The sequence below is a fragment of the Oncorhynchus masou genome, chromosome 15, assembly GCF_036934945.1.
Source record: "Oncorhynchus masou masou isolate Uvic2021 chromosome 15, UVic_Omas_1.1, whole genome shotgun sequence".
Taxonomy (NCBI): domain Eukaryota; kingdom Metazoa; phylum Chordata; class Actinopteri; order Salmoniformes; family Salmonidae; genus Oncorhynchus; species Oncorhynchus masou.
Window position 1 is genome coordinate 13,249,854 of NC_088226.1, and position 18,421 is coordinate 13,268,274.

The 18,421-nt window shown below is 40.9% G+C and overlaps 1 protein-coding gene across 1 annotated transcript; it reads right to left on the reverse strand.

Moving 5' to 3' along the window:
* Positions 1-672: 672 nt before the first annotated feature.
* Positions 673-9,770, reverse strand: LOC135554996 (galanin receptor 2b). The gene is made up of 3 exons (XM_064987369.1): positions 9,644-9,770; positions 4,568-4,962; positions 673-2,833 (listed from the first exon to the last, which is right to left on the reverse strand). Exons 2-3 carry the CDS (start codon positions 4,939-4,941, stop codon positions 2,080-2,082), a joined length of 1,128 nt encoding a protein of 375 aa, XP_064843441.1. The 5' UTR covers positions 4,942-4,962; positions 9,644-9,770; the 3' UTR covers positions 673-2,079.
* Between the last annotated feature and the right edge of the window lie 8,651 nt (positions 9,771-18,421).

Sequence of the window (18,421 nt, forward strand, 5' to 3'; positions counted from 1 at the left end):
TTGTTGTCCTACTACCTTTTACTAACGAAGGCTCTCAAAACGAACACACAAAGCATTTCTAATGTGAAGTGTGTGTCACGTGTGTTTCCTCCTATTATTAATGGGTGAACAAGAAAAGGATACATACTCCATCCTGGCTTTTAGATGGGTAATGTGCATGTTGCCAAACCTAGCATAGCAAAGAACACAATGAGCTGTAATGAGACTGTTTCAACTCCTTATTGCTTTTCTAAATGTCTCAATACTGTACTTATGAATATTGATGTAGGGACTGAAATCCCATATAGGGATAAAAAGCAATTCCCATGAAAGCAATTGCTATTCCCCCAGGCGGAATTTGCTTTTACTTAGTCATACTGAGAGTTAGAGACCTTGAAAATCGACAGTATATGGGCTAAGATACCCATGAGGTGGTGAGCTATTTGTTTCACTGGAAAAATTGTTAGTAAGCTGAACCAATTGAGCTTTTAAAGCATGGTCTGTTAGAGCTTGAATGTTTAGAACACACAATATTTGCTCATCTTAGTTTAAACATTGCTTATGAATAGCTACTTTACATGAACGTACCTTTCATAAAAACTTCCTAAGGATATGTCTATGTTTAGGGTTGAACCGGGTTGTGCACATGAAGCTTGGATTAGGGTTAGATATGTTACCAATAATAGCATTAAATACTGCAACATAAAACATTTTATTTGATCATTGATATTTACATCCACTTCTAAAATGTTGAGCCAATATTTAACCAAATACATAATCTCATCCAATACACATAAACAAGTTAGAGAAGAGCATAAAGTACAGACATAAGGAAGTGTCACAAAGGCAAAAACAAATCATACAGAAAGCACATTGCATTTTGATAAAATTGCCGGGTATAAAGGTCAGTTCTAAATATAAAATATATACTTTTCTATTCTGGCCTTTTGCATGAAAATCAGTCCTGCTGGTGGAAAATTGCATTTCTTGGAATTTCTAAATGAGAGGGAGGGTAGTTTAACACAGCAGTGAGGTAGTATACAAGCGTTTAAGGAGACTTGACTAGAAAAGGGGAAACTAGGAAAGTGAAGAAAGGAAACAGAGAAAAGAGAACGTTGACTTCATAGAGTTTAACAGACAGATTAGCTAACACAAGTGAATAGAGGCCATAAAGGATAATATCGTTAGCAGCATGGCATTTACAACAGCAACACAACTCTTAAGTGACTGAGTGCAGTAAACATCAGAGCGAAACATGCAAAAAATACAAATATGTGCAAAGCAAAAAGATAACACCACCAGCCTAATACATTTGAACCCATATCCTATTCATAGGTTGCACCTACATCACTTGGTCGCGTCATGCCGTTGTTATGAGCATTCTCAAGCCGCCCTCTGCCATAGTGGTGCCCAAAAGTTGTGATAAACCCAGTCATTCTGAACGGAGGGTAATAACTGCTTCGTCTAAGTTACAATGACGTTGCTAAAGTAGGAAAATATTTAGTAGGAAACAACTTTGCCATCATTATCATTTCATAAAATGTACTTTAGACAGAGGGTAATGTTGTCATTAACTAGCAAAGTTTTTCAAAAATAGCTAGCAATGCTAAACTTAGCTAGCTAAAATCCGGTGATCTCCACTCAATCTTAGCTTGCTAGCTAACGTTATTCCATCTGATGACATCAAAATGATGACAAAAGGTCTTCCTACTAATTATTTGCCTCATTTTGAAATGTAATTGTATCTCCAAGCCATTGTAATGCACTTGATGATATCTTCCTCAGCGCTCATTGATAATGCATAGAGTAGAATGCTCAGTCGGCATCAGTTCTAAAACAAATGTTCAACCAATATTGTGATGAAACATAGGTGCAACCCATAACTTAAATGACTACTATTCTAATTTAAAATGATATATTTGAACCATTCTCATGTTTGTTTTTTTAAGGATCATGCTCTCTTTACCCTCTCATCAAATTCCCATTTGTCACCATCTCAAATACCGAGATACTGTCATCAGTGAGTTTCCCTTTGAGGTTGGAATACAAAGTCTTTGTGATAAGGCAATCTGCACAGTCCTTTACCATAGGCCTCATCTTTCAAGACTGTTTCTGGAAATGGCTTATAGTTGCTTCTCTCGGCTCGGCGATGGGCCGGCTGCTCATCTCACAGTCATTTTGTCGTACATTGTCCTCATTCATTTGTGACACTTCTGTGGACCCCGCCTGGAACCCAGGCACTGTGTTGGCTACATGTACCACATGCACTTTGTTCCTGCCGTTCTTACTGAGAATGCAGCTGAACACCTTCTTGAAGCCTTTCCGAAAGTGCTTGGACACCAAGGCGTACACAATGGGGTTGAGGCAGGAGTTGGCGTAGGCCATGCAGTGAGAGAGGATCCTGAATGCGTATGTGGTCTGGTTGAAGGGGAAGTCTCCGTACAGATAGCATAGGATCACCACATGATAGGGCAGCCAGCATATGCAGAAGAGCACCGTGACGATGATAATCATTTTGGTGACTTTGCGCTTAGCCCTCTTGGACTCTGACATCCCGTCCAGAGGGTCCACAGCAGTCCACAGGTACTTGATGGTTCTGGTGTAGGACAGGCTCACGATGAGCACAGGGATCACATAACCAAACACAAAAGTGCACGTGTCCAGCACCTTGCGGTTGTACTCCTCCCAACCTGGAACACAAATGTTACTGTTGGCGTAATCTATGAGGTCGTAGTAGCTCAAATACGGTCCTGCGAAGATCAATGATAGTCCCCAGATGACTACCATGGCAACCACGGCATTACAGGGCGTTCTCAACTCTCTAGAGCGAAGAGGGTAGCGAATGGCCAGATACCTATACCAAACAGAAATACTTAGTTACATATTCCATTAAAACATAATGCCATGAATCAACTGAGAGTACAAAACATTAAGTAACACCTTCCTAATATTGAGTTTAACCCACCCACCCTTTTGCCCTCAGAATAACCTCAATTCGTCGGGACACGGACTCTACAAGGTGTCGAAAGTGTTCCAAAGGGATGCTGGCCCACGTTGACTCCAATCCTCCACACAGTTGTGCCAAGTTGGCTGGATGTCCTTTGGGTGATGGACCATTCTTGATACACACGGGAAACTGTTGCGCATGAAAAACCCAGCAGCATTGCAGTTCTTGACACAAACCGGTGCACCTGGCACCTACTACCATACCCATTCGAAGGCACTGAAATATTTTGTCGTGCCCATTCAACCTCAATGGCACATATACACAATCCACGTCTCAATTGTCTCTAGGCTTAAAAATCCTTCTTTAACCTGTCTCCTGCGTTACATCGACACTGATTGAAGTGGCGTTAACAGGTGACATCAATTAGGGATCATAGCTTTCACTTGGATTCCCCTGGTCAGTCTCATGGAAAGAGCAGATGTTCCTAATGTTTTGTACACTCATTGTATGCTGTTTGCTTTATATGTGTAATTGCAAGTCAACTGGGATTTCATTATACTCCACCTCCTAAATGGAATTAATTGTTTTTACTGTTGTGTTGCTTGCACAAAGACATACAAATATTATGAGCGCTTGCTTCTGGGGTTTAATAGAAAAGAGACACATTGGTGCTGCAAATGGAACTAATGAACGGGCAATCAGTGTGTGTGTATATTGTTCATCCCAACCTGGCAGTGAAATAATTGCTGCTGGGTATCATAGGTCTCAGCTGTAGCCTGAGTGGATGCTCATTGTTCACATAGAGGACATCTATCAAATGAATGTCCCCCTCCAAAAGGTAAACAACACCAGGGTTTCTGCTCCCTTATTTAATGTAGGGGGAAAAAAGACCAGCTTTTTTCACTGGGCTGAGCATAGCGAGGGCCCTGCAGAATAAAAGTCATTCATTTATGCAGGAAAGAAGAATATGTCAATTTCATGCAGGGATAACACATTAGTGGTCTTTTACTGTACTCAATCACAGATTCAGCCTCGATTTCAGGTCAAGACCTACTCTTTCATTTCCACATTTTAATACAGATAAAATGCCCTTCCCTTGATCACATGAATACTGGGTTTCATTAACATGACCAACATGGTTGCCAAAAAATAAATACCTGATTAGCATTCTCCCTATCTCCCTATGCTCTGTGAAAATGTCAAGGCTATTTTGTAATAATGACCAATGGATGACTACAGTATAGGTTAATGCCGTGTGCTTTGCTAAATGAGCGTCCATCCTCTTCTGTAGAGAGAGCATTGGGCGCTTGTAGAGAGAGGAAGTGTGCTGGACTTTAATGAGGTGAGGGAAATAGTGACCTTGAACTCTGTACTTTAATTGGCATCGACCTTCAGAGATGCTACACAGGTTATGTGCAGGTTAGAACTCAGCCGAATAAAAATGACAAAGTATTTCACAAATTAAGTCTATTCCTATCAGCTCCTTGTTATGAGCCATAAAGAAGTCCTAACCCAATATTAGAATAAATATATTCTTATGGAATCTGTATACATGTAGAAATATTTGTATAGAGTATTTCAATGTTTTGACATTTTAACGTAAAATGAGACATTAGCGAACAAGAGCTACAGCGTACATACCTGTCGACCGAGACGGCGGCCAGCGTGAAGCTGCTGGCGTACATGGTGAGGTTGATGAAGAAGTGGACCACCTTGCACATGAAGGAGCCGAACACCCAGCCCTCCAGGGAGTAGATGGTGGCTTGGAAAGGCACGCAGAAGATGATGAAGAAGAAGTCGGCCACGCTGAGGTTGAGGATGAACAGGTTGGTGGTGTTGTATCCCACCTGGCCACTGCGGAGGAGGACGGCCAGGACCAGACTGTTCCCAATGGTCCCCAGCAGGAATATGAGCGAGAACACCACGGGCACGATCACACTGGTGGGATTCAGCTGGTAGCTGTCGGATGTGTTCCAGTGCCCTGCTGTTTTGCTGAAGTCTTCCAGATCTGACATTTTGGGAGCACTTTATAAGTTCTGTAAAAGAATAAGAGAAGTACATGATGTGTTTAATGCTGCTGAATTATGACTGCAATGGGGCTACAGGGACTTTAGGGAACACAAGACGGATCATTGTTGAACGTATGGATTCACAAATGTTTTAAAACCAATTAATTCAAATGTTCAAACCACGAGGATAGATAGGAAAGTTCCTTAAATATTTCTGGTTCTCATAACACTACAATTTCTATTATGTCTCATTTCCATGAATCCCTTACATTGCGCAAATTTGAGCAACTATTTCCATTTGGATGTGTTATTTTACAAGAACGGTGGATTGTGTTCCAACTGTGAGGATAAAAATGTACTCCTAATAGGTTTAATCATGAGTCACCCTAGTAATGCTGTAATCACAGTGACGTTGCAGAAATGAGTGATGGTTCCACAGCAATTGAGAGATAAAATAGTTCTGAAGTCAAAGGCTGGTGTTCAGAAAAGCCAACAGACTATGCTTCCATGGTATTTTCAAATTAATCATGTACAATAGTTTGATGCTGGTTTCACTGGGACTGATGAAAGAATTGTGAGACCAAAGCCGACCCGATAGAATTCCTTCCAATATACAACACTACCCATAGCTTGTATGATAGCTAATCTAATGCTTCACTAGTTATGGGGAAGGGAATATATCAGTCAACACAGAACACAGCATGCAGTACACAGTGTGAGAAACACTCCCGCTCTACAGCTCTATTGTCATCAGGCTCTTGTGCTAACAGGCGATTGAATAGGAAAAGGTGAAATGTTTTTTCTTCCATGTCAAAAATCACCAGAGCTGTGGAGAAGAAAACAAAAGACAACCATGTATTTTCATAACAGGGAGCCGGTGCATGCTCAGACCTGTCCACGCCACTTGTGTCTTTTCTGTAGCCTTCCCACCCAAAGTGACCTGGTTAGCCTCTTGCATGGCATGGCCTCTTGCACACATCCATTGGCTGCTAAGCCATGCCAGCAGCAAGGTCTAGTAAGAAATTGAGTAGGGAGAGATGTTGCTTTCTGATGGACAGGTCTCAATAAATCATGTGCATAGAAATACGTCAATCAAGAAATCTTTGGGAGTGCTTACTTCAAAATCCGCAGGGATGTCATTGTTTTACTTAGAGTTTCCCAAACTCAGTCCTGGGGACCCCAAGGGGTGCACTTTTTGTTTTGCCCTAGCACTACACAGCTGATATAATCAAGTCCTCATTAAGCTTTGATTATTTGAATCAGCTGTAATAGTGCTAGGGCAACAAACAAAAAACCGAGTTTGGGAAACAAGTTTTCCATACTGATAAAATCAGGATATCAGATCACCTCTGATTACAGTAGGCCTGCCAGAGCAATGGCTTTGGAGTGTGTCTCAATAACGTTTCAACGATGTCCACATTTGAATGGAAATGGTTGAAATGACATGACACACATACACAATCACTAGTATTATTTAAACGCAGATTCAGATGAAACCATGACAGATGACGCAGAGATGGATTTGTTAGTATGAGAGTGATTACATTGTACTGTATGAAAGCTGAATGTAGGCCTATACAGTGGAGGCTTGTTTGAGTCTACAGTTCTGCAGTCATTATCTTATTTGTGAACTAAACTAGAAATAAAAATACATACTGTACTTCCTAACCCCATGCAGATAGTAAATCAGTCTATATGTGAGTACCATGCCTACTGACGTCATTGGACCATTCTCACTCTATTTTTCCTGTTCAATGTTCATGTTGGATCAACGATGAGTGTTGGTAAATTGGCACTTGCTGTAAGTGCCACTCTGGACAGAGTATGGCTCATCCTCCAAAATACAGCAGAAGCTGCTCGTGCAATCCACCATTTCACTCACTGTAATTCATATTTTTGCATTTTTTTTCCCTCTGAGATATAGTATGTCACTATCGGGATCTATCATAAAAGGAGTAAAACATTGATGGTGTTGTAGATGTTGCAGTTATTGTGTAGGGTTCAGTTAAGCTAGTTTTCTCTACCTCCACTGAGGTCCAAAACCTACTTGTTATCAGAGATTTGTTATCGATTATACCATTAAACCACAGGAAAAATAGGTTACAATAAATCTGTTAGCTTGGATGGTACTTGTCTAGCATAAATTTGACAGCTCTTAGAAAACACACATTTCTCAAAGCAGAGCTGTACCGCCATATACCTCCACCTCATAGATCTCCATCAGCCTACACCAGACCCATCACTCCTCATAACCAAACTGGACTTGATCCAGCACAGGACTGACTGATCTCTACCATACCATGAACATGACAAGTCAGATGTCAAAACAACAGCTGCTGTAACCAACTTTAAATTGCCACGACAGAGAGCATTGTTGTCCGAAACATTTGATCTGATATGACATTATTGTTATTACAGTTTTACATATTTGTGGCAGAGGATTCAAGACCCACTTTAAAATAACAAAAACTGTAAAGGCGTTATAGCACATTCACATCGTCTTGAAACGAACTGCTTAGATTCTTCCCAAATCGTTCATAAGTCATACTACATTAAGGGTGATATGAAAGTACATCTGGTGATTTGTCATTGTGCAGCATCCTGCCTTTCCCACCTTTTACATTGCATGCCTTGGCTTGATCTCTGAGTTAATATAGGGATCATGAAAGCTTTAAAAGTCATATTTTGTCAAATCACTGTCAAATTATTCAGCTGAAAGTCAGGTATTTGATGTAGCCTAGGAGTTAGCATGTTGGGGCTGTAACCAAAAGGTTTGCTGGTCGGAAAACCTGAGGCGACAAGGTGAAAAATCTGTCTGTGCCCTAATTTGCTCCAGGGGCGCTGTACTACTATTGTTGACTCTTCTTACATATTTCTCATATAGGCCTTGGAGCATTACCACAGCATACAGGAAACCCCTTTTAAAATGTCTCATTCACTGAATGCTTTCTGGCTCGTAGGAATGGGAAACAGTCTCTCTCAAAAACACTGTCTTTCTACCTCCTATTAAATCTCTTACAGACTTCATATGATATCTAATTGGAATATCTGGGAGATGAAAATTACAGTGGCAAACACTGACTTAACCTGGGAACACAAACACAAAGAAGCAAACATCGTGGAATGACCACATACAAACATACCTAAAATCTCCAATAATCAAATACAAAAAAATAAAATAATTTAATAATCACATTCTACTTTGCTGTTGCTGTGGTACCACAACAACATGTACAGTGTTGTGCCTTTTTAATGTAAATGAGGTTTTTGGAGAACAGGATTAAATTGAATATATCCGATAATAAAAGCATAGATTTTCCTAACACAACACCACATTCGTAATCAGTAGGCTGCCTTCGCCCACTGTTCCTCACATATTGCCAATATGTGACCTCGAATAATAATGAAAAAGCAAACTCTGTGGCTAATGGCCGATTACCAAAAGAGGAAGGGTGGTTATGTGAAATACACCAATTATTTTTTAATAAACTCTGAGGTATCCTCAATGGAGTTGTGTGAGACAATAAGTAAGTCGTTCTGGTATTTAAATCAATGCTCTCTAGCCTACCACTTTAGCTTTACTGCTACTGTCTATATTCCATTTCCAAGATGTGTCTCATCACTCCTGTTGTCAAGAGTCAGAGCCCAGACTCTCCTCACCCTCAGCAAGCTGAACTCTCAGGGGGAAACAATCTTGACATACATGTCATTTGAGTTTTGCAGTGGGATGTCAGTTGAGTAGCAGGAGCTGTCTGACAGGAAGAGCAGCATGACAGCCAGCCTGAGAGGCAGGCAGAGAGGACGAGCTAGAAGAGCTATCGAGCTAATCCCTTAGCTTGTGTGAACCAACAGTTGGAGAGGATGCAGAATTTGCCTCTCGTCTTGAGTCATAATGATGGTTTTGTTTGGAATTACAGCAGTGATGGAAAATAAGAGGAGGGTAAATGACGGGATATAAAATAAACATATGATTTTCTGCTTTTCCTTGGATGGGCTATTGCAGCAGACAACCACACCGGGTTCCACTCAGCTAAAAACAAGAAGAAGCCGCTCCAGTGGACATGTGATCACCAACACTGAACAACTGAGGAGTGGAAATACGTCGTTTGGAACATGACAGCGAGTCCAGTTTACTTGAGTGGCCTGCACAGTCCCCAGAGCTCAACCCAATAGAGCGTCTTTGGGATGAGATGGAATGGGCTGTTCGCAGCATGAATGTACCGCTGGCCAATCTGCAGCAACTGCTTGATGCCATCAAATCAGCATGGACCAACATCCCTGGGCAACGTTTCTGACACCTTGTAGAATTCCCCAAAGAATTCAGGCTGTTCTGGAGGCAAAGGGGGTCCGACCCGGTACCAGATGGGTGTAGCTAATAAATTGTCCGGTGAGTGTAGCTCAGTGGAATAAATATGTTTATAATGAACAAATGTAATTAAACTAAATGAACGTGAAGACACAGACAACATGTAGCCAAACTTCTGAAGCCCATTCTCATTGCAACAGTAAGAGTAGTTCATTTCCATCTAGCATCCCACATTTCAGTGGTCGGCTGTTATACACCTCCTCACAACATAATATGGTACATGGTAAATGCATGTGAAACCTTTAGAATAATTGCTTTATAAATATTTGAAGGTGTTTGTGTATGAATGTAGACACATCATGCAAATTAGAAGTAGATGCATTTAGGGTGATCATTACTTACCAGGATTACTGGCAAACGATATATCCGTTGTTCAAATGTCCTGTTTATGTTTGTTGTGTTCTGCTACCCTCAACAGAAAAACAATGCTGCTCATGCTAATATCTGCTCCATAGCCTGAGCTCTCTCTCTCCTCCCTCTCCTCCGTTGCACATTGATATTCTGCCTGGATCTCTCTCTCTCCCTCTCTTCCTCCCCCTCCCTCTCTCTCTCTCTCTCTCTCTCTCTCTCTTCCTCCCCCTCCCTCTCTCTCTCTCTCCTCCCCTCTTCCTCCCCCTCCCTCTCTCTCTCTCTCTCTCTCTCTCCCTCCTCCCCTCTCTCTTCCTCTCCTCTCTCTCTCTCTCCCCCTCTCTCTCTCTCTCTCTCTCTCTCTCTCTCTCCCCCTCCCTCTCTCTCTCTCTCTCTCTCTCTCTCCCTCTCTCTCTCTTTCTCAGTTCAACCCTTCCCTTTCCCCCTCTCACAAAAGCTCCTCATCCACATTTAATTGAATTTTCACACTTCACTGCAGAAGAGGTGCATTGTGTTTTACACACTACCGTCCGTACTGGAGCAAGGCATAACAACCACTATTTATTATCAGCTGGTAGAATAAAGGAATAATATTGTCAATCAGTCAAGCCCCTGCTGGACCCAGACTACGGCACTACGGCTGGAACTCATCAGCTATTAATTGTGGTACAAAGTTTTCCATAAATCCATCATTATGGCAACTTTGACTGGTAGGTTATTGTGAACAGTAGCTCAATACAGCTCTCTTGGATTGTTCTCACTAATGTGTTGGGAGTGCTTGTCTTTAGGGGCTTTGAACTCGTGAACTCAGAAAAGGGTGTTATATTAATTGTTTGGTTGTGAGATCAAGTTGCAACGTTAGGGAATATGGCTATGCTTTATGCTTTTCTAAACTAAACCCTTTTGGATTACCAGATACAGCAGTTTGATAAAGCAGTCCCTAAGGAAACGGGGTCTCTAATCCACATATATTACATTTCAATGATTTGTTCAAATACATTTGTGTTGTGTGTGCTTTCGTCAATGCATGTATGCGTGTCTGTCTGCCCTGTGAGTGTTTACATCAGGGTGACATGATATTGATATTCCGTAATCCGCACGGGCTGTCTAAATCTAAATAACCCATTACATTCGCCTTAGATGTATAAATCTGTTTGTAGAGTTCAGTCTCCAATCTTCCTAACATTTTGCTCTGTTTTTACTTCCAACAAGATTTTGAAAACAGAATTAATTACTCACACCTTGTAGCCTAAGAAACTAAACTAAACTAAGAAACACTCACAACCAGCTCGTAATTACACAGAGTTGGCTTGGTGTGTGTTACTATGCATTACAAAAATAGTATTATAGGTTTTTTGTAATAATGACAACAGCACATTAAGCACATCTAAGTGGGCAATTATTCAGCTGAACAGGAATTAAAGCTTGACCTCTCAAAGCAGCCTCTTAACCAGTTGAGAAGGAGGCTTAATGCTCTTGCATACAAATACTGTGAAGTATGCATATTTGAACATACCCTGTGCTCAAGAGTTGCTTTAAAGGTCCTATGTAGCCATTTACAGTATATCTCCATATGAAATCATTTCTGGGTAACCATTAAGTACCTTACTGTGATTGTTTTCAATTAAAATGGTCAAAAAGAAACAAACATAGCTTCTTAGCAAAGATTAGCAAACAGCAATTTCTCAAACAATACTTTTGATAGGACAGTCTTTTGATAACTCCATCCCACCAAAACAGGCTGAAATTTCAGTCTTTTAAAACAGCTCTTACACTAAAAGGCTATTATAATTTTCACAATTTCACAGTATTATTCCAACCTCATAGTGTGTAATTATGCATATAATACAGGAAAATCACGTTTTTGACTGCAATGGCCATTTAAAGACGTGTTGTTCCAGCTGGTATGTCCTTGGTATTTACTAGAGAATGGTGTGGTCAAAATGCATACTCCTTCTGGTGCTTCCTTCAAGTAATTCATTGGTAATTAGCTGGGATTATAATACAAAGAAACAAATGTATTGTAATTACTAAGCAATAACATTTTAGCAAATTATCATTTTAAAATAACATCTGCCATTATGATTTTTTGTGATACATTTTTGTATTTTATTCTGTACGGTTAGGGAATACAATGCGTACGGAGGCAGTAACCAGACAATTTCAGGGAGATTACAGTGAGGAGATAGATGAGGAAAGCCAAACCTCAGAGGAAAACTCACATGAGGCTCACGGTATTGACCTTTTATTACCTCAGCACCACTTTATGCTTGGTCTGAGCGCTCCAGAGCTGTCTGTCCTCAGTTACAATACACCATAATATATTACCAGAGCCGTGCACAGACCTTTCAGGGGGCAGGTGCTCAAAATGAAAAAAAGCCACCCAAGAGGCATCCCTCCCCTCTCCCCCTCCTCCCTTTGATAGATTTTTTGGTTGTTGATATTCATAGTTCATATCTCGAAATTCATAACATACTAACTGCCTCTGTGGCCAAAAATGTTGTTTTTAGAATTAGGCCTATTTATTACTACAACACACACTCACTAATTGATACACACAACACACACTCCTTACAATCACAAATTGTAAGAAGGTGACAGGTAGCCTAGCAGTAGTTGGCAGGTAGCCTAGCAGTAGTTGGCTGGTAGCCTAGCTGTAGTTGGCAGGTAGCCTAGCGGTAGTTGGCAGGTAGCCTAGCGGTAGTTGACAGGTAGCCTAGCGGTAGTTGGCAGGTTGCATAGCGGTAGTTGGCAGGTAGCCTAGCTGTAGTTGGCAGGTAACCCAGCAGTTAAGCGAGTTGGGCCAGTAATCGAAAGGTTGATGGTTCCTGAGCAGATTAGGTGAACAATCTGTCGGCGTGCTCAAGCTCTGGATAAGAGTGTGTACATAAATGCAAGCTAATTACAGTGCATCTTAATGACATGATTGACATTGGGAAAAGAGGGTGGGCTATCAGCTGATTGTTGATGTAAATCTGCTAGTTAGCTAGCTCAACAATTTACTACTATTTACTGGAATTGTTTTAAGGAGGTCATACCAAGGATAATTTTGCTATTTGATTTTTAATTTTTAGACCCCCTTGATTTGATTAAACCCACCGAAACAAGGGCACTGCGTTCATCCACCTCTGGCCTGCTCGCTCTCCCTACCACTGCCAGCCCAGTCAAAACTGTTCGCTGCTCTGGCCCCTAATGGTGGAACAAACTCCCTCACGACGCCAGGAGACACCTGAAACCTATCCCCCCCCCTTAAAAAACTATTATTTGATTAAACGTTTCATTTAGCATTACAGTAAGCTATATGGAATTGTTTTAAGAAGGTCATATTGAATAACAGATTCACTACATGGAACAACAGATAGTCCCCTAAAATATCAAAAGGAAGTTTGATCTCGAAGTGCCTGTCCTGAGAGATATAAGAATGATCAGGAAACATTTGTTACATGTATTTAATCCCTTATTTTTGGTATTAAACAGGTTCCATATCAATACAGTGCATTCGGAAAGTATTCAGACAGCTTTACTTTTTCCGCATTTTGTTACGTTACAACCTTATTCTATAATGTATTATATTGTTTATTTTCCTCATCAACCTACACATAATACCCCATAATGACGAAGCAAAATACAGGTTTTTAGACATTTTTGCAAATTTATAAAAAATCTTAAACTGAAATATCACATTTACATAAGTATTCAGACCCTTTACTCAGTACTATGTTGAAGCACCTTTGGCAGCGATTACAGCCTCAAGTCTTCTTGGGTTGTATGCTACAAGCTTGGCACACCTGTATTTAGAGAGTTTCTCCCATTCCTCTCTGCATATCCTCTCAAGCTCTGTCAGGGGGCGGCAGGGTAGCCTAGTGGTTAGAGCGTTGGACTAGTAACCGAAAGGTTGCAGGTTCAAACCCCCGAGCTGACAAGGTACAAATCTGTTGTTCTGCCCCTGAACAGGCAGTTAACCCACTGTTCCTAAGCCGTCATTGAAAATAAGAATTTGTTCTTAACTGACTTGCCTAGTAACATAAAGGTAAAATAAAAAATAAAACAATAAAATAAAAGGTTGGTTGGGGAGCATCTCTGCACAGCTATTTTCAGGTCTCTCCAGAGATGTTCGATCGGGTTCAAGTCCGGCTCTGGCTGGGCCACTCAAGGACATTCAGAAACTTGTCCCACTCCTGCATTGTGTGCTTGTCCTGTTGGAAGGTGAACCTTCACCCCTCTGGAGCAGGTTTTCATCAAGGATCTCTCTGTACTTTGTTCCGTTCATCTATGCCTCGATCCTTGCCGCTGAAAAACATCCCCACAGTGTTACGCTGCCACCCCCATGCTTCCCCATAGGGATGCTGCCACGTTTCCTCCAGACGTGATGCTTGGCATTCAGGCCAAAAAGCTCAATCTTGGTTTCATCAGACCAGAGAATCTTGTTTCTCATGATCTGAGAGTCTTTAGGTGCCTTTTGGCAAACTCCAAGTGGGCTGTCATGTGCCTTTTACTGAGGAATGGCTCTGTCTGGCTACTCTACTATAAAGGACTGATTGGTGGAGTGGTGCAGAGATGGTTGTCCTTCTGGAAGGTTCTCCCATCGCCACAGCGGAACTCTGGAGTTCTGTCAGAGTGACCATCAGGTTTTTGGTCACCTCCCTGACCAAGGCCTTTCTCCCCTGATTGCTCAGTTTGGCCGGGCGGCCAGCTCTTGGAAGATTCTTGGTGGTTCCAAACTTCTACAATTTTTGGTACCCTTCCCCAGATCTGTTCCTCTACACAATCCTGTCTCGGTGCTCTACGTACAATTCCTTTGATCTCGTGGCTTGGTTTTTGCTCTGACATGCACTGTCAAATGTGGGACCTTATATAGACACACCATTCCAAATCATGTCCAATCAATTTAATTTACCACAGGTGGACTCCAATCAAGTTGTTGAAACATCTCAATGATGATCAATGGAAACAGGATGCACCTGAGCTCAATTTAGAGTCTCATAGCAAAAGGTCTGAATACTTACGTAAGTAAGGTATTTCCGTTTTTGTTTTAATAAATTTGCAAAAATGTCTAAAAAACAGTTTCCGCTTTCTCATTATGGGGTATTGTGTGTAGATTGCTGAGGAGCTTTTATTTATTTAAACAATTTAAGAATAAGGCTCCAACTTAACAAAATGTGGAAAACTGGTCTGAATACTCAAGGGGTCTGAATACTTTCCGAAGGCACTGCATGTACTTCCATTCATTTTTTCAAATGGTATTGGGGACCTTCAGAGGACTCTTGTGAGGCCTCTGGGTGTCCTAGAGGAAAACAACCGACGTATTTGTGAGGGTTTCACCTTTCCAGAATAGTTTGTAGGCCAAACAGTTCTGACACTACAGACGATTTTGTGAGAAGACAGATTTTCGGGATGTCTTGTGGTCTGACAAACACCGCTCTAGCTCTGTCACATTTCACCACAGATGCGGAAGTGCGACATCGTCAGATGTGGTGGATTGAGACGCATCCAATGCAACAAATCTGATATCTCTAGCTTAAACTGACAGATGTTTATGCTAATTAGATTTCCACAGTGGGGCGCGGACATCGACTCTACGGGGTTCATACTGCATTTGAATAGCAATGGCATAAGTGGTACTTTGTCATTACACTTCTTGAGATTTCAGAGCGTATTGTTGTTAAGCATTGTTACAATATTCAGAAAGAAACGTCATACGGTACAATTCAATGTATGACTCAAGGTTGCCTAGGGAAGCTTTTGTTGGCTGCAAAGAGCTTTGCAATGATAAGTCAACATGTTGTGGGCAGCTTTGCAGTACATTGCATCATGATGTATTTAGTGAATGGTAAGATGGGTGTCTGTGGGTGGGGGAAGAAAACACTAAAGTATTATCAAAGTGCCCATGGCTTATGAAGTTGTGCGGCAAGGTTACAGTAAATCAGCATTCTGAAATGCCTCCTAGGTTATTTCATGGGCAGGTTCCCATGGCAACCAAAGAAGGCTCATTTTCACAGGACACTGATCAGATCGTTAGCACTTTATGCTCCGTACTGAGTTTATCTGACACTTCAGATTGATTTGGCATCAAGAGCACAGCAATTAGTGAGATGTTCTTCTGACATTCATGTGTTGTGTAATCGAATTAACATGAAGTACCCACTCGTTGTCAAAAGCACTGCGATACAGCATATATGGGATTTATTCCAACCTTCTATTTCTTCCCTAAACTTTCAACCTTCCATGGGTTCTCATCTCATATAATACTCACTCTAATGATGGGGTTAAGAGGAGCCAATCTGTCAGAGTAGTTAGAGGTACTGTATGTACTGTAAATCCTTAATCAGCTAATTTTATTCCTGTACTGTATGGTTGCAATCTGCAGATCTGTGCCTGCTTGTATGCAGTAATATCAAACAGGAAAATAATCACAATACATTTTTTGATTTGGCCAGTGGTTGACATGATACTTCTCACTATTTTAGTTCCAGTCAACGTCAACACACTAACACTAAAATAGATGAGAATAATTAGACCGGGAAAAAAATTCTCTGTCGATTAGCCAGTTGAGGTACATTACAACTAATGAGACTCAAACTTTCATGTCCATAATACCATTAAAGCAGACGTGTCAGAGGATTCTGTTCACAGAGACATTTTTTAAAAGCAGGCTGAAAAGAATCCTCATCACAGTCATTGTATAACCCATAGAAAGGTATATTTTGGCTCATGATTGGGGCTATTTTCCAGAACACTGTGGTGATTAGAGGGAGATCCTCTCTCCCATCATGATGAAAGCACAGGAAGTTGAAGTAGTAGCTGCTTTGATTAGGACAGGCCAGTTAGAGGAATACCTGCTCCAATCTACAACAGAACATGTGACGAAAACGCAGAGGCTGATTACCTCTTTCCACATCAGTGTATATTGTGCAGTACCTTGGCAAGCACCTCGAAACTTGCTGCATATGAGTTCTCAATTGACTGGGTAAAGACAGGTTGAATAAAAATAAACGAATGGTCACAATCTCTGTCTTCAAATGTTGTACAGTAGAATTGTGAGACAGATGATCTTCTCATGAGAATTCTGTCCTGATGTAGTTCTCATTGCGTTTCTTCCCATTTGGAATGAAGCTGAACCTGTGTCCTCTGAGGTCAACAGCAGTGTCAGCTCAGATCATGTGATTTCATTTAGGAGGTAACCTCACACTCTCACCCAGGAATTGTAAGTGTTAGAAGATATGTGACCACTGAAGCATGGAAAGAGAAACACATTTGACACTATTTGGTTACATTGAAGATGTTAGATTGGTTACAGGAAAATTGAGTCACAGGAATCCTCTGACACCACTGAACATATTATCCTAAATCATTCTGGTAGAGTCTGTAGGCTGTACCACAACCGGCCGTGATAGGGCGGTGCACAATTGTCCCAGCTACATCCGGGTTTGGCCGGTGTAGGCCGTCATTGTAAATATGAATTTGTTCTTAACTGGCTTGCCTAGTTAATCAGTTCTCTCCAGAATTGCAACAACCACTCTGTTAAGAGTGCTGTACATTGGAAGTGGCACTAGGATGAGATAGCATAGGCAGCATCTGAAATGACACACTATCTCATAAATTGTCATGTGGGATTAGGGTGCAGTTTCAGATTTACCCTCTAGACTTTCAATATACACTCCAATTACTATGTCCGCCTTCGTTTTTATGTAGATTTCATAATTAGATAGTAATTGAAAATAGTTGATATGCCAATATTGTTCTACATTTTGTTATTACAACAACAAAGACGTTACTTCAAACAATAAACACTGCTTTTTTCCCCTCAGACATCATTGCTCATCATTGCACCAGAGATAGAAAAACAGAGTATATAGTAAAATTGTTTTTGTTACCATGATGCTGGATGCTCAATTCCTCCAAACAAAAACAATAACAAATTCCCCTGGGGCAGCCAGTGGTGCTGTTTCACCTATTGCGGATCTCAGCCTTAAATCATGAATAGTCACAATTGGATCAGTCATGTTTATTCCCTAGATCAGTCAGTCATGTTTATTCAGATCAGTTTATAGTGGATCATCATCCTAGATCAAATAGGGATCAGTCATGTTTATTCCCTAGATCAGGAATATAGGGATCAGTCATGTTTATTCCCTAGATCAGGAATATAGGGATCAGTCATGTTTATTCCCTAGATCAGGAATATAGGGATCAGTCATGTTTATTCCCTAGATCAGGAATATAGGGATCAGTCATGTTTATTCCCTAGATCAGTCATGTTTATTCCCTAGATCGGGAATATAGGGATCAGTCATGTTTATTCCCTAGATCAGGAATATAGGGATCAGTCATGTTTATTCCCTAGATCAGGAATATAGGGATCAGTCATGTTTATTCCCTAGATCAGGAATATAGGGATCAGTCATGTTTATTCCCTATATATAGGGATCAGTCATGTTTATTCCCTAGATCAGGAATATAGGGATCAGTCATGTTTATTCCCTAGATCAGGAATATAGGGATCAGTCATGTTTATTCCCTAGATCAGGAATATAGGGATCAGTCCCAGCTTCCAATAAATACACAAATCACCTCCTGTCTTTCTCCTAGTTGTCATGGAAACACAAGTATCTGAATTCAGACAGCATTGTCTGTTGGGTGTTAGATAGAGTTGTCTAATTGCTCTGACCTGATACAAAATTCTCTAATATGTCCTTGATGACTCTCCAGCAGAGAGTAAAGTAAATCGTGCTCTACAGTAAATCGTCAACCAGTTCTCCTACCCAGGTGCAA

Bases quoted from the DNA above. Each gene is read 5' to 3' on its own strand.
- LOC135554996 (XM_064987369.1), bottom strand. From the start codon at position 4,941: ATGTCAGATCTGGAAGACTTCAGCAAAACAGCAGGGCACTGGAACACA. The intron at 2,834-4,567 runs GTATGTACGCTG...TGTTTGGTATAG, and splicing joins GCCGCCGTCTCGGTCGACAG to GTATCTGGCCATTCGCTACC.